The sequence below is a fragment of the Sinohyriopsis cumingii genome, chromosome 9 (assembly GCF_028554795.1).
Source record: "Sinohyriopsis cumingii isolate HCF-2022 chromosome 9, ASM2855479v2, whole genome shotgun sequence".
Taxonomy (NCBI): domain Eukaryota; kingdom Metazoa; phylum Mollusca; class Bivalvia; order Unionida; family Unionidae; genus Sinohyriopsis; species Sinohyriopsis cumingii.
Window position 1 is genome coordinate 120,822,484 of NC_142969.1, and position 14,111 is coordinate 120,836,594.

At 37.1% G+C, this 14,111-nt stretch overlaps 1 protein-coding gene across 4 annotated transcripts in view; it reads right to left on the minus strand.

Annotated features, from left to right (window-relative positions):
- Positions 1–544: 544 nt before the first annotated feature.
- LOC149792610 (transient receptor potential cation channel subfamily A member 1-like) overlaps positions 545–14,111 on the minus strand; it is a 53,729-nt gene continuing 40,162 nt past the window's right edge. For all 4 annotated transcript variants that reach the window (XM_089971240.1, XM_089971239.1, XM_089971238.1 and 1 more), the window contains 3 exons: positions 13,333–13,455; positions 7,047–7,145; positions 545–5,852 (listed from right to left, as the gene is read on the minus strand). In XM_089971240.1, the coding sequence (XP_089827366.1) occupies positions 5,715–5,852; positions 7,047–7,145; positions 13,333–13,455 (360 nt within the window). In that variant the 3' untranslated portion in view covers positions 545–5,714. The remainder of the gene's footprint in view (positions 5,853–7,046; positions 7,146–13,332; positions 13,456–14,111) is intronic.

A 14,111-nucleotide genomic window follows, 5' to 3' on the forward strand; every position in this document is an offset into this window, starting at 1 on the left:
TTAATACAACATATATTCCACCGACAATAAGGATTAATACAACATATACTTCAAAGACAATAGGGTCTAATACAACATATACTTCACAGACAATGGGGACTAATGCAACATATACTTCACAGACAAAAAGGATTAATACAACATATACTTCACAGACAACAGGGACTAATACAACATATACTTCACAGAATATAGGGACTAATACAACATATACTTCACAGACAATAGGGACTAATACAACATATACTTCAAAGACAATAGGGACTAATACAACATATACTTCACAGACAAAAAGGATTAATACAACATATACTTCACAGACAACAGGGACTAATACAACATATACTTCACAGACAATAGGGACTAATACAACATATACTTCAAAGACAACATGGACTGAAACAACATATACATCACAGACAATAGGGATTAATAAAACATATATTTCACCGAAATTGGGATTAATACAACATATACTTCACCGACAATAGGGATTAATACAACATATACTTCACAAATGAGACTAAGGCATCTAAAACTCACATCTTAATGCATTCAAATGACTTTATTTATATGTAGTATTATATGTAATAATCAAAGTGACAGGTTGCAGTATTATATGTAATAATCAAAGTAACAGGTTGCAGTATTATATGTAATAATCAAAGTGACAGGTTGCAGTATTATATGTAATAATCAAAGTAACAGGTTGCAACAGTTGTTTGTTAGTTGGCTTATTTGAACAACATTGTCGTTCCAGGAACATCATGGAATTGTCTCTGGGTCACGTCTGCGTTTCAAAAGAAGCCAACATCTTGAAGACACCCGAACAAAGATTATAGCCGATCACCCTTTCTATGTCGCTTTATCGTTCTACGTGTCCGTTGCTACACAAAAATTTACATGCACGGTTATGTAAAATATAAGTTAGTTTAAAGGAGACCAGAAACCAATGAAAATATTGGATAATAATAAAGGTACTATAGCAGTAAACCTTATTCTGAAGTATCATCTGCGACCGAAATGCCAATATTAAAATATTGGCCTATCTTCTAGGAGCTGAATTTCCGTGACCTCGTATGCAAAATTTCCGCGCCTATTCGGTTACTTTCGGGATGTGACGTCATAGTAGCGACTCCAGCAGCCCAAGTGGGAGTTGCCAGAGTAAAAGACAATACCGTTTTGCGTTGCTTACGGGTGTAATAAAACATTAAGAAAAGCCAGTGGACAACATTTTTTTTTCTTTTCCGAAAGATAAAGGCATACTGAAAGAATGGATACATTATTACAGACGAGTCGATTTCAAAGCAACACCATACAGCCCTATGTGCTCGTTACATTTCTCAAAGAACTGTTACGACAGGGATTCTGAAAAAATGGCAGCTCAAGGATACGCAAATGCTAGGCTTAGACACAAAGTTGGCTCTGTTCCAGACATAACGTTGAATATTTTAAATCCTGGGAAAAGTGTTGAACGTGCGAGTTAGCTCTGGCTAAATTGCAAAATAGCTAAAGTTTTGATTTAAGTACGCAAACAATAAAGCCGATGTGACCGTTCCGGTGGCCTAGTGGTTAGAGCGTCCGCCTCGGATGCGGGAGGTCGTGGGTTCGATCCCCGGCCGAGTCATACGAAAGACTTTTAAAATGGTACTAACAGCTGCCTCGCTTGGCGTTCAGCATTAAGAGGTTAGTGTTAGGACTGGTCGGCCTGGTGTCAGGATAATGTGACTGGGTGGGACATCATGCTACATGTCTGCGGCATGATGCCCCAGTGCTAGACATCACTATAAACTGCCACATTGCAGACATCGTAGCGATATGACTGAAAAATTGTTAAAGCTACGTTAAAAATCAAAATCACATCACATCACAATAAAGCCGATGTGACTGATGAACATATTCCATCCTTGCATTGATCTTGTGAAAAGGACTCCCCTTCGGACATACTTCAAAGAAACCCTGTTCGACAGTGTGTGTGTGTGTGTGTGTGTGTGTAAGCACCAGCAATTGATTGCCAAAATAAACGATGCCTATTTTGTTGTTACTTACGATGCCATGGACTTCAGGTTTAAGTCTTAATGCATGTAACACTGTTTGCTGAACAAAATATTTATTCAGAATTAGTTCTTTAGGGCCACATATACTGCATGGTATATTTTGTTTTATTCCTTTTAATTTAATTATGGTAATTAAACTTTACATATACGGTCGAGGAATGTCATGTGTTAACTGGCCGAGTTTCTTTGGCGGAAATGGAGATGCGATTTTTGTTTGCAGAGAAAATTTCACAGTGATCATTCATTTAAGCTAATTGGTGACAATTGTATTCTTTCAATTTTGTTATACTATAGTAATGTTGTAGTTGTTTAAAAACATCTGAAATTTACTTGAATAATGTTTAATTTTCACGTTCTATTTACTGAAGAAGAAAAAAAAAAGAAAAAAAATGTTGTGTGATATTAATTATTTCGTCCAGTGCCGGATTTAGACGTGTGTGCGTGTGATTTGAATTTTTAACGTAGCTTTAACAATTTTTCAGTCATATCACAACGATGTCTGCAGTGTGGCAGCTTAGACTGTGGATTGCATACGTTATATCTATTTATAAACGGTTTGGGGTTGGTTTTTTCTTCTTCTGACAAATGAAAATTGACAGACATAATGTAATTATCGGGACTTCGCTGCGAAAAATTTAGAGATATTACGAGATCGAGATGTAGATGAGGAAATACCCCCAAAATCAGGAGGTTTTTCTCCCGGCTTGAGAGTTGACAGGTATGAACTGTCCGGGCTTGTGGAATTTTAGTCAGGGCTTGAGTTTATTTAAGTCACCTGCCCGGGGCCTGTGCCTAAAAAAATTCTTTTAACACTGACCAGTACAGTACATAAACTATTATCTCAGACTGCAGATTCAAGTTTTGAATGTGCAACCCAAATGTGGTCTCCTTCCGTCTGCCTCGCTCGCCAATGTTAATGCTTGTATTCAAGGACTGGCTAGTATTGCGTCATGGTACCACGTGATCTCTCGTCTCATTAAAACTCGGAAAAACTCGGCAATTTACGGAATCGTGGTATCTTCCATGCAATAAAATCACTACCCGCTTACGATATTTAATTTATAAACATGTCAGTCGAATTAAAATCTGTAGAGAATTACATACGTAGAATGAAAATTTTGATTTCTAGTCTCCTTTAAACTTTGATTTATTTCATATTATTTCCTCTGAATGATTCTTAGTTTTCTTTTCGTTCGTTTAGAAACACAATGCACAAAACAATAAAATGCACCACATATCCGCATTTTAACCCTCACAATATTTAACATTAAGAAAAATGTCAACTTTAAAATAATTTGAAATACTTGTATATACAGTTACATACCCAGAATTTGTTCTTAAAATACATTTCTTATTAAAGGGAAAATAGCCTAACAATAGGAGTAAATAAATATGCGAGAGAATCTGGACTTTTCCACAGCAGTTAATTAAATGCTATGAACCCGGGTCTAATTGAGCTGTAGTTTTGTCATGATTTAACGAGCTGTATGCCGAATGAGTGACTTATCTGAATACCATATTTATACGTATATACCGAACGCCAACTGCCAAAAGCAACGACCCAGATTGACCGCCGAATAATACGCCAGGCGATCAGGTTCTGCTCCGTTCGCTCTGAATTATGATGGAAACGAACAGAGTCGATCCGGCCCATTATGCAATACATATCAATGTCTGCGTCGATCTTTGGTAGGCGTGCTCACATAAGCAAATACGGTAGAAAATAAGGAAAATAATTTGCCATTATTTTGATGGTGAGCGGGAAATATTTACATACTTATGTGCATAGTTTTGGGACAACGCCTAGTTATACATAAATCGTATTGTAAGTACAAGAATGGACGATATCAAGCATTCAAAAACGACGGTATCCAGACAACTTAAGGACAACTGTAACTATTAGTGTCAGAAAAATGAAATGTGCTTCGTCATGCCTAATCAATATCCATTTTCAAGAAGTATGAATGACACCAAATGAAGTGACTTAGAATATTTATACCAATCATCGCTTATAACATATTCAAATGACAAAAACAAGATGTCAATTAATAAAATAGAATTGTCATCGTCTTCATTAATAATTTTGGAAATCCCCATAATGATTATTGGGCTAAAGGGTAGAGTTAACAGTCCGTTATACTCTATAGCATCGTTTCATATAACTTTATTGAGGTGGTTGTTTTAGTGGTGTTGTTGTTTTAAAACTTTTGATCACTGTATGTCAAACGCAACACGTTGCAAAGAAAGAAAGCAACCTGACAACGAAAATAGGTGCACGGAAGCGATGTCAGTTAAAGAATATATATATATATATATATATATATATATATATATATATATATATATATATATATATATATATATATATATATATATATAGATGCATACGTATAAAAAAAACTGTTAAATGACAGATGATTAAATTTTATCTTTTCAAAATTCACAACAAAAGCCATTACAGCCTAAAGAAAGAGAATTTTAATGTATTTGTTTTTATATAACACTAAGCCAACCGTCAACAGCATTGATCTATGTCAGTCTGCTGTTAAATACCACGATCTGGGTCTGTAGTATCGGTCGATCTACTTACGCCCTATCGGAACTTGTGCGGCTGAGTCATTCTACCTGTTAGCTGTGCAATTGTTTGTCTTCTTTCGGTACATTGTGTGGCTGATTCGTCTTTTATCTGTTAATTTTGTGAAAGTTCTTCTCGTTTATCTCCCTACAGATTATCATTAGCACAATGAAAACGACGAAGTGATCTATAAACAAAAAAAAATCTTTGCACACGGGTTTCGGACAATGTGACTTCTTATACTGTATGAAATTAGAGATTTGATCCAACACTACTCAAAATTCCGTTGCGTTGTAAACTGGCATATCCGATAAGCCATGACTCCAAATATCATCCAAGAATTTTTTTAGCATCGTAATAAATACATTTCCTTTGATCTTCTTTGGTGTCAACACCATACTTTCAAAGAAACAAAACGGAAACGCGAATTGCAACCTTTCCTCGCCTGATTTATGTATGTGAGGAACAAAGAGAGAGAGAGAGAGAGAGAGAGAGAGAGAGAGAGAGAGAGAGAGAGAAGAATTGTAGACAGTGGGTAAGTAAAGCTGAATAAATGCTAGATTGTCTCGTGTTTACGAAATTCTCTCTTACCTAATTTTGGATTCGCAATCGACATACTTTTTGTTTTGTCAATATTGAAAAGTAGCTGTTTGCAGACGTTTCATTTGTCTGATATCAACTTATGAGAAAGTATAAAAATTACAACTATTCAAAAGATGTATAACAGAAGTCCAAATGGTAGAGAAAAAAACCTACGAATGCACTCAAAATATCTAAATTTAGACAAAATTACATTCATTCACCATGTATTCACACAATTATGAACCGATTTCTCTCTGAAATAGTGTTTAAGCACCCGGTGAAGTATATAATTTTCCTGACTACGCTTTCATTATATGCAATCTTTGTTCATACATCATTTTGACCACGTTTTACACTTATCTTTTCGGTACATATACAAATTAATATATGCAAATTAAATTATCACTAAATTATAACTAAAAATCAATGGAGGCGGTAAAGGCATGTGCATTTTGTGTAGTTATGATTGTCATATCAAAGCAGGTGACAATTTGAAAATGTCAAAAAACTGCACAAGTTCCGGAACTTCTGCCGGCTTCCGCCATTCTTTGCTTTTCTTTCTTTGCATGCTCTTCCAACATTTTTCTAGCTTCTTCATGATTGTTGTACTCTGCTACTTTCAAAGGCGTGTACTGAATCTACGAGAGAATATATATATATATATATATATATATATATATATATATATATATATATATATATATATATATATATATATATATATATATATATATATATATAACATGTTACCACACTAGATATAGATAAACCTGTTATAGAATAAACCCGTAAAATATCTCGCCTTTGCGCATTCCCCACCCCAATACACTTTTTTGTCGTTTGCTTTTTAACGTCGGTTTATTTGCCAAAGACAAAATTCCAACAATAAAACACACCAAAAGTCTAACTATCTCCTGACGTCGTATAACTAACTGATAATTACGTACTAACTGATAAAGGACAACTTTCATGAGCTCTTAAGGTCTTACTGGATAGTTTCGTATTTTGACACCTCCCTAATTTTTAAGGTAGAAGGCATATACCTAATTATCACAAGCCTAGCATTTATAAATTCACACAGAAGCTAAATATGGAATGCGGTTGAGATTTACGCTGAGTTAGGATTGGAAATGGGTTGGCTTGTTGGTGATTGCCTGTCACAGTTAGACGAGCATTGGAGATCAAATGCGTAACTTTGGCTGCAAATGAGCAGCCGACTTGGCTTACGTATTTACATGTCTCTGCTACAGAGGTACATATCTAAAAATCTAGATGGTTGAGGGGTGATGAAAAGGATGCTAATTTGTTATAGCACTAGTGAACTTTATTCATGCATAAGACACATGCTGATTCTTTTAACGCACAGGCAATTATTGAAAGTAGCTCTTTGCTGTCAAAAATGAATGTAAAATTTAGGGGTAGGTGGCAGCGTTGGTTCAGTATAAAAGCCACCAGTTGCATTAGGAATTAACCTGATTGCTGCAGTCAAAATGTCACATCTATACTTTATACAAAAATCATTAGTTTGATTTTATTTGTATCTTCAGTGTAAAATTATATTCATTTTTCTGCAGTAGGTCATTGTCGGATGAAACTTCACCAGATAAACTGTCCAGTGAGACCTAACGTCATGAGCTAGACTGACTGTTTGCTTGTAGGTGTAAGGGAGGTAAACTGCTTAAGTAAACAATTTATTGAACGCACTATAGTCTCCCTTGAATAAAGGAAACTGAAGCTTACACGAATTTCAAAACTACCCGAGTGTTACGTAGATATAGATTTAGAAGGATAATGTTGATTACAACCACTACTACTTCGTGTTTCTCACTCACCCGATTCGTCAGCTGGTATCTCGCCTTGTGTTCCAGAAGAACCTTTATACTGCATACTTGGTTTACAGAAGCAGCGATATGAAGGGGAGTATTCTTGTCCTAAAAGAAGAGCATGTACATTGTTTAATTTGTTACAATATTCAAGTTCGTATCAGTTCTAGTAAGAAAAACGTTTTCTACGATTTTCACGTTCGCTATTGTCATTAGGAAGCACGATAGATGCATATGGACCAAAATAATTTGGAAACATATATATATGTAAACTAATACGTAGTTCAGAAGTTGCATACGGGTACTAAGCGAATGAGTCCAAGATCTAATAATGCTCCAAGGCAAACCAGCATCACCACAGCGCTGATCTGAAATCCATTCCCTTTTAAATTTTAAACATACCCCATGCCTTTGTAGGTATGAACCAAACTTTAGAACAGAAGAATCAAATTAGCCCCAATGGTCAGAGATATCCGTGGCTACTGTGTACAAATGAAATGGTTAGGCATCCTTGTTAAATAACGTTAATAAACGGTTTGCATAACGTCAGGGTATTCCGGTGCACAAGGAGAACACGTTGAACCCTTGATTTCAACTCTTGCTCGTACTCCAGAAAAATTTTCGCAACACAGCATACTGCGTATCATCAATACAGAATTATCGCGGATTTGTATTTGACTGAAATAGAAATTACTCCTCAGTGTAAAATGATATATCAATAACGTTTCATCTGAATGCAATAAAGTATAAGAATATGTGTGTGTATGTGTGTGTGAAGAATTACTCTATCATTTACACAACAACTTATAACTGGAATATCACCACCACCACCCAAACAAGAAAGCGCGATGCATACGTCATTTATCATAAAATGTAGGCAAAATATTAAAAGCCGCATTTTGCCAATATGTGGTAGTAAAGATAAATGCAGTAATTAAAGATTACAAGCTTTGTTTCGTGATGGAAATATATGATAAATATCACATGAAAATGTATTAATAATAATTTTGAATCAACATATTACGATCAGATGTAAAACTATTAACAAAGGTACAAGGAAGGATACGACCCATGCGGTAAACTAACAATTTTACTCATTGGAAAATATTCCTGGCCCGTAAAGTCATGACTTGAAAGTAAATGGAAATACAAATATATTTATTAGTCCTCTTTATATGCAGTCGAATATGCTCTTGTCCATCAGTATTGATAAATCGGTTCAACAACGTATCTCCCGTCTGATCAGCGTTCGCTCTCTGGGGTCTCTAAGATTGCATTTTCCTGAGTGTTAAGTGTTCGCTCTCTGCGGACGTGCAAGGTTGCAATTTCTCCGTCAAATACATTGTCTGATCACATTACATTAGGACAGCGTTCTTCTACTCCGAATCCATCCCTCCCAGAAATACAAATACGCCGTTCTCCCCATATTTTTAGATAAACTAAGGGAAGCAACTCGTACAACCTAACTACCCTTTCTATCCGATAAATGGCCACCGTAATACTCGGATGAGCCAGTTTTTACTTTTGCTGCCATAAGTTCGTCCGAAAATCCAGTTAATTTTTTTAATAACATTTATAAGTTAAATCTAACCATCCATATTTCTTTTTCAGTGGTACACTTAGTCAAAATGTTGTTTTATATTCTGCATAAATCATAATCAGGTAAGTTATTTTTATATTTTTGCAAGTATCATACCATTCGTTATTGGCACTTCGTGTGTGTGTGTGATTTGGATTTTTAACGTAGCTTTAACAATTTTTCAGTCATATCGCTACGATGTCTGCAGTGTGGCAGTTTATAGTGATGTCTAGCACTGGGGCATCATGCCGCAGACATGTAGCATGAAGTCCCACCCAGTCACATTATCCTGACAGCAGGCCGACCAGTCCTAACATTAACCTCTTAATGCTGAGCGCCGAGCGAGGCAGCTGTTAGTACCATTTTTGTAAGTCTTTGGTATGGCTCGGCCCGGGATCGAACCCACGACCTCCCGCATCCGAGGTGGACGCTCTAACCACTAGGCCACCGGAGCGGTCACATTGGCACTTCGATCGGTAACAATCATTTTTCATTTTCACCGGAGAAATTTTCCGGTGCTGCACTTTATAACTATTACACTGCTACAACATTTCGAATAACGTGGTTTACATTTTCACACACACACACACACACACACACACACACACACACACACACACACACACACGCGCGCACGCAGTAACGGTCACGTTCCTGCACGACAAAACATTCGATAAATTTGGTTTTGGACTCACGGCATGGACAACATTACTTCCATCGATGTTTGGGGAATAAATAACTTCGAGAAGTCGCTCATTGTCCCTTCTCGATATTTTGGTTCATCTAGGTAAGGAACCTTAAAAACATATCAACATGGCGTATTCCTCCTCAAAATAATCGTTAATCTATCAGTGAAGGCATCAACCCAGGCGCTGAGTTGTACCTTCAAGAAAACGTTACACTAAGTAATATCTTAGTTCAGGACGTCCTTCACAGAGAAGTGGGACAACACACCCCAACACAATCCCGTTAGTATGGATTTAGGGTAACGACATGAACAAGTGGATAGTCAATGTAGACAATTCTGATATTGTCCCTTCTGAACATTTTGTTCATCTAAATATGGAACACTTAATAATTCTAACTTGGTTTCACCAGGCTTTTGCTTCGCGATAGGGGATTACATTCATGTGTACTCCATATATTCGGTATTATTCAAGTCCAGTACATTACTGGTCAGCTCAATGTCCTGGCCAGCTCATTATCAAGGAATGACAACTTCTTCATGCAGAGTTGTTTGGCATTTCTCTTTCAAAAAAGCAGGTATAGTTCATAGAAGCGTGGACTTTGACTGCTCGTTTAGTAGCTGGAAGGTATTGCTGGCATACACCTTTCCTCCATCAGTTTTGATTATGAAGATGATTAAGAAACGAGGGACTCAGACTACACTAGCTATGTTTGCCCTGCTAAGATGAAATATCATGAATCAATGATCGGATCGATGTAGGGTCATGCGTACTAATACGAGTCATAGCAATCTCCACTCCCTTGAAACAGTCGAGATCGCAACTATTCCAGCCATTTATAGATAACTTCTCCTTTTCTTCTGATTCCTTTCTGGGTTGTCATGATCGAAAAAGAATTTGGAACGTTAATCGTGGAGATGATCGCAACAGCTGAAGCCCTCCAGTTGAGCCATACAATGGGAAATCGTGAGTTGTCAGTGACTGGTGTCAGATCCATGACATCATACCATTCTCAACACCATTTTCCGATGGCGCATTTCTTTCCCTATTTCATGAAGACAAGAAGACAGCCCCTATCATACTCAAGGGATACTTCTCCACGATATCAAACACCTTCAGACTTCATGTAAGGGACGGTTTGGCCCCAACAAAGTAATCTCCGACCTGGGGCCTGAATTTTGGTACCTCTGGACCACGACCACTAATATTAAACTCCAATGGGATCTCTCCTCGGTTTTGACATTGCCTGACACGTCTAAATTTGAACAATTGTCTTGCCCCGTCACCAAAGCAGCTATCGTACGTGACTTGAATTTTATGAAAGCACTAACTTAACATGCAAAGTAAGTGAGTTACATATGATATCCGCATCTACGAATTACTTTCAGTTCCGTTCTGCTGGTACTTTCATTCTAATGACACAACCTGGATTGCATCTACGAACAGCTTGCTGTCACTAGCCACCCGGCAGTAACTATTCGTTCCTTTTTATTGGTCGATCTGTCAAGAGAAGCAAAGCCGAAGGACCTTATGTACCCTCAGATGTTCCCTTAGATGCACGGGCAATTTCCGCATCAGCTGTATGCTGAATCCTGAAATGCGTGATGTAACTCCACACGAATCCTGAAATGCGTGATGTAACCCCACAAGCTTGGATGAAGGAGGCTATTAAATCAGTTTACTCTGGCTCTTACAAGATCAAGTACACTAATGAACATTTCAGCTTACTAAATACGAGGAACCAACTATTTCGCCTGGCCCTGAACATAATGTAACATTTCGGGACATATTGCCTAAGCGTAGTCGCTGATAAAAAAGTGGATCACATGTTTACAATACTTGTATGCTTTGTTGTTGCGCCATTTTGTTCATGAGGGTTTCTTAATTGTACATTGGATATGTCTTAAACCACACATTTGTTAGGGAATTAATACAAACTGGAACAACTTGAATACCCTCACAGATGCTCACTATGCCTTCTCACATTTCCATTTGCTTGAAATGGCCTCGCTAAGGAGAGAACTGAATCTCGGTGTTAGTGGTAGCTTTACAGACACTGACCACTCCTAGCTGATGAAAGCACAACCAGACCATTCTCAGAATGTATTCATGTATTCCTGTGACCCTGTGTCAACGAATCCAGAACGAGGCTAAGCTAGGCACCAACTTCATTTTACCTTGCAGCCATGGCTGCTACAATTGATACTGGCAAAGGAAAAAAATCGTGACGAATATTGTTCTGTTCCGTTGTGCAATGGCAATGCTAGAATTCACATAGATTTAAACTTCCACCATATTCCATCAGTGAAGAAGATGGAGCTTCATAGAAAATGGATTGTTGCAATACGTCGTGATGAGTGGCCGAAATTTAGGGTAAGAAACTGGATGATTGTTGGTGTGTTTCTATATTCTTGCAACTGAATCATGTAATAAAGAGAAATCCAAACGCAAAATAGGTTCTGTCGATGAAGCAAATGAGTGTATTCATGTGTGTTTTATAATGGTAGGTTTCTAAAAATGTTATCCCTAGTCGCATTCCAAAAAACCGGGTCATCGCAAACTGTGCGTTCCTCAGAGATAAGGAATTGATGTAGGAGTATTAATTACAGAAAAAGTGAACTATATTATCTCGTTGAAAAAATAAATAGAAACAGCAGAATGAAAATGAATGTTGTTGTGGGGTTTAACGCCATTTTTCAGCACACGATAGGCTATACATGGCGGCCAGTATTAATGGTGGAGGAAGAACCCGGGAAAACCCCGGAAAGAACCACCGACCCACGAGAAGCTACTGGCAAGCTTTCTCACATACCCACATTGGCTGAATCTGAGACTCGAACCGCCGCAGACAGAGGTGAGATGGCAGTGATCCGTAACGGAGAGCGCTTTAGACCACTCGGCCACTCGGGGCCCCGGAAAATGAATGAAAATGAACACGATAGAGAAGAGAGATAGCACCAGTACAATGAAAATAATGAGAGGACCAGTTGAATGAAATTACGAGAGAGAGAGAGAGAGAGAGAGAGAGAGAGAGAAAGAGAGAGAGAACGTAACTGAATAAGAATTAATGAAACTATTGATGAAACATACTGATGTGTGTAAACGTAAGGACAACTGCACACATAACTCACGGGCCATTGAAATTCTATCATTGTAGTACGTTCATATCCAAGAATATCCTCGAAAAGGGAAGCAAAGTTTATTCTTTCTTTTGTTAGATTGTCACAAATACACGAATGCAAAAGGAATATCTGGCAAACAGCTCAGATCGTTACTCGATGTACAGCAGGACGCTATATTTTGTCTCGATCTGCCTAGCTTAGCCTCGTTTTCGCGAGTCATTAATATTCATAAGGATCTCATTAAGAATGGTGTACTGCCCACATTAAGAATTTGCCACTTTGATTGGATTCGTTTCGGAAACGTTTCATGATGAGGCAATACTCAAGTAATGAAGCACCCAAGGATCTCCAACGCACGTGCATAACCGAATTGTCTCTTGTTGTGCTAAACTAATATTAGGAAAATTAGTCCTTTAGCTAGAGAAATCATGTTCCTCCTGGGTGACACAGACAGCAGCTGGATTCCCATTATTTATTCATCCTCTTACCTATTCTCCTAATGTAATGTAAACAGGTCATTTATTTGACAGATAATGCACATTTCTTGTATTAAATGATTACCTGATCACATTTCAAATAATTCTTCATACATTTCCCCGCAATGCGAACATCCTTTAAGGTTTTGCTCAAGTATTAAAACTGGTATAACGGTGGCAACATGACAGGTAGAAAGGGGAGCTGCTCGCTTTGTGTATATCATATACATTCCGAAATATGTTGTTTTTTTTTAATCTTTCCGGGAGGGTTGGATTCGTAGGTAGCAGAAATTTATCATAATGTAATGAGATAGGTAAGTCTTATCGGAGAAACACAATTTCAAAATTCAAGGATGTTTGTGTAATATTAGAAATAAAAGAAACTCAGAAAAGAGAAAGAAAGAAATCAGTAAATATATATATATATATTACATTTCTTGTCTGAGCGTTAATATCTGCTCCAGCAGCAATGAGGAGTTCCATTATTCTTTGCCGTTCCGTGTCAGATATTCCGTCATCCCGGAGGATTATATGATGCAAAATCGTCAGGCCATTCTGTAGAAAATATATTTATTCTCAGCGTCAAACGTACATGTCAATATTGCCGCTACTTTATACAAGGAAGGTATATTAAAGGCAGAACACATCAACAAAGATATTAGACAAAACGTGGAATGTTTTCATCTCATTTAATTTACGTTCCTACTCCTGATACTGTACAAATTTAAACAAGAAATATACATAAAATTACAATATTTCGTGATAACCAGTCACGGTAAATAAATATCGACTCAATTTTTTTTAAAGGTTTCTTGTATAAAGCGCTGTGAAATCTGGTATGATGTGCACGAAAGCATTTATGCTGGGAAAGTGTAGAAATTATTTAAATTAGAAACGACTTTTAGAAAATGAATGCATCATACAGTCCAGTAATAATGACTAACACTCGATATGTGTGAATACCTAGTAATGACTAACACTCTGCTTAGATAATAATGACTAACACCCGATCTATGTGAATACATAATAATAACAAAACACTCTACCTGTGTACATACCTAATAATGACTAATACTCGATCTGTGTGAATACCCAATAATGACTAACACTCTACTTGTGTGAACATATACATTGCTCATCCGATAATTGGTCTCTTTGTTTTCAAATATCTTTAGTCACCCAATATCAGTAGAATAGTCAAATCTGATGTA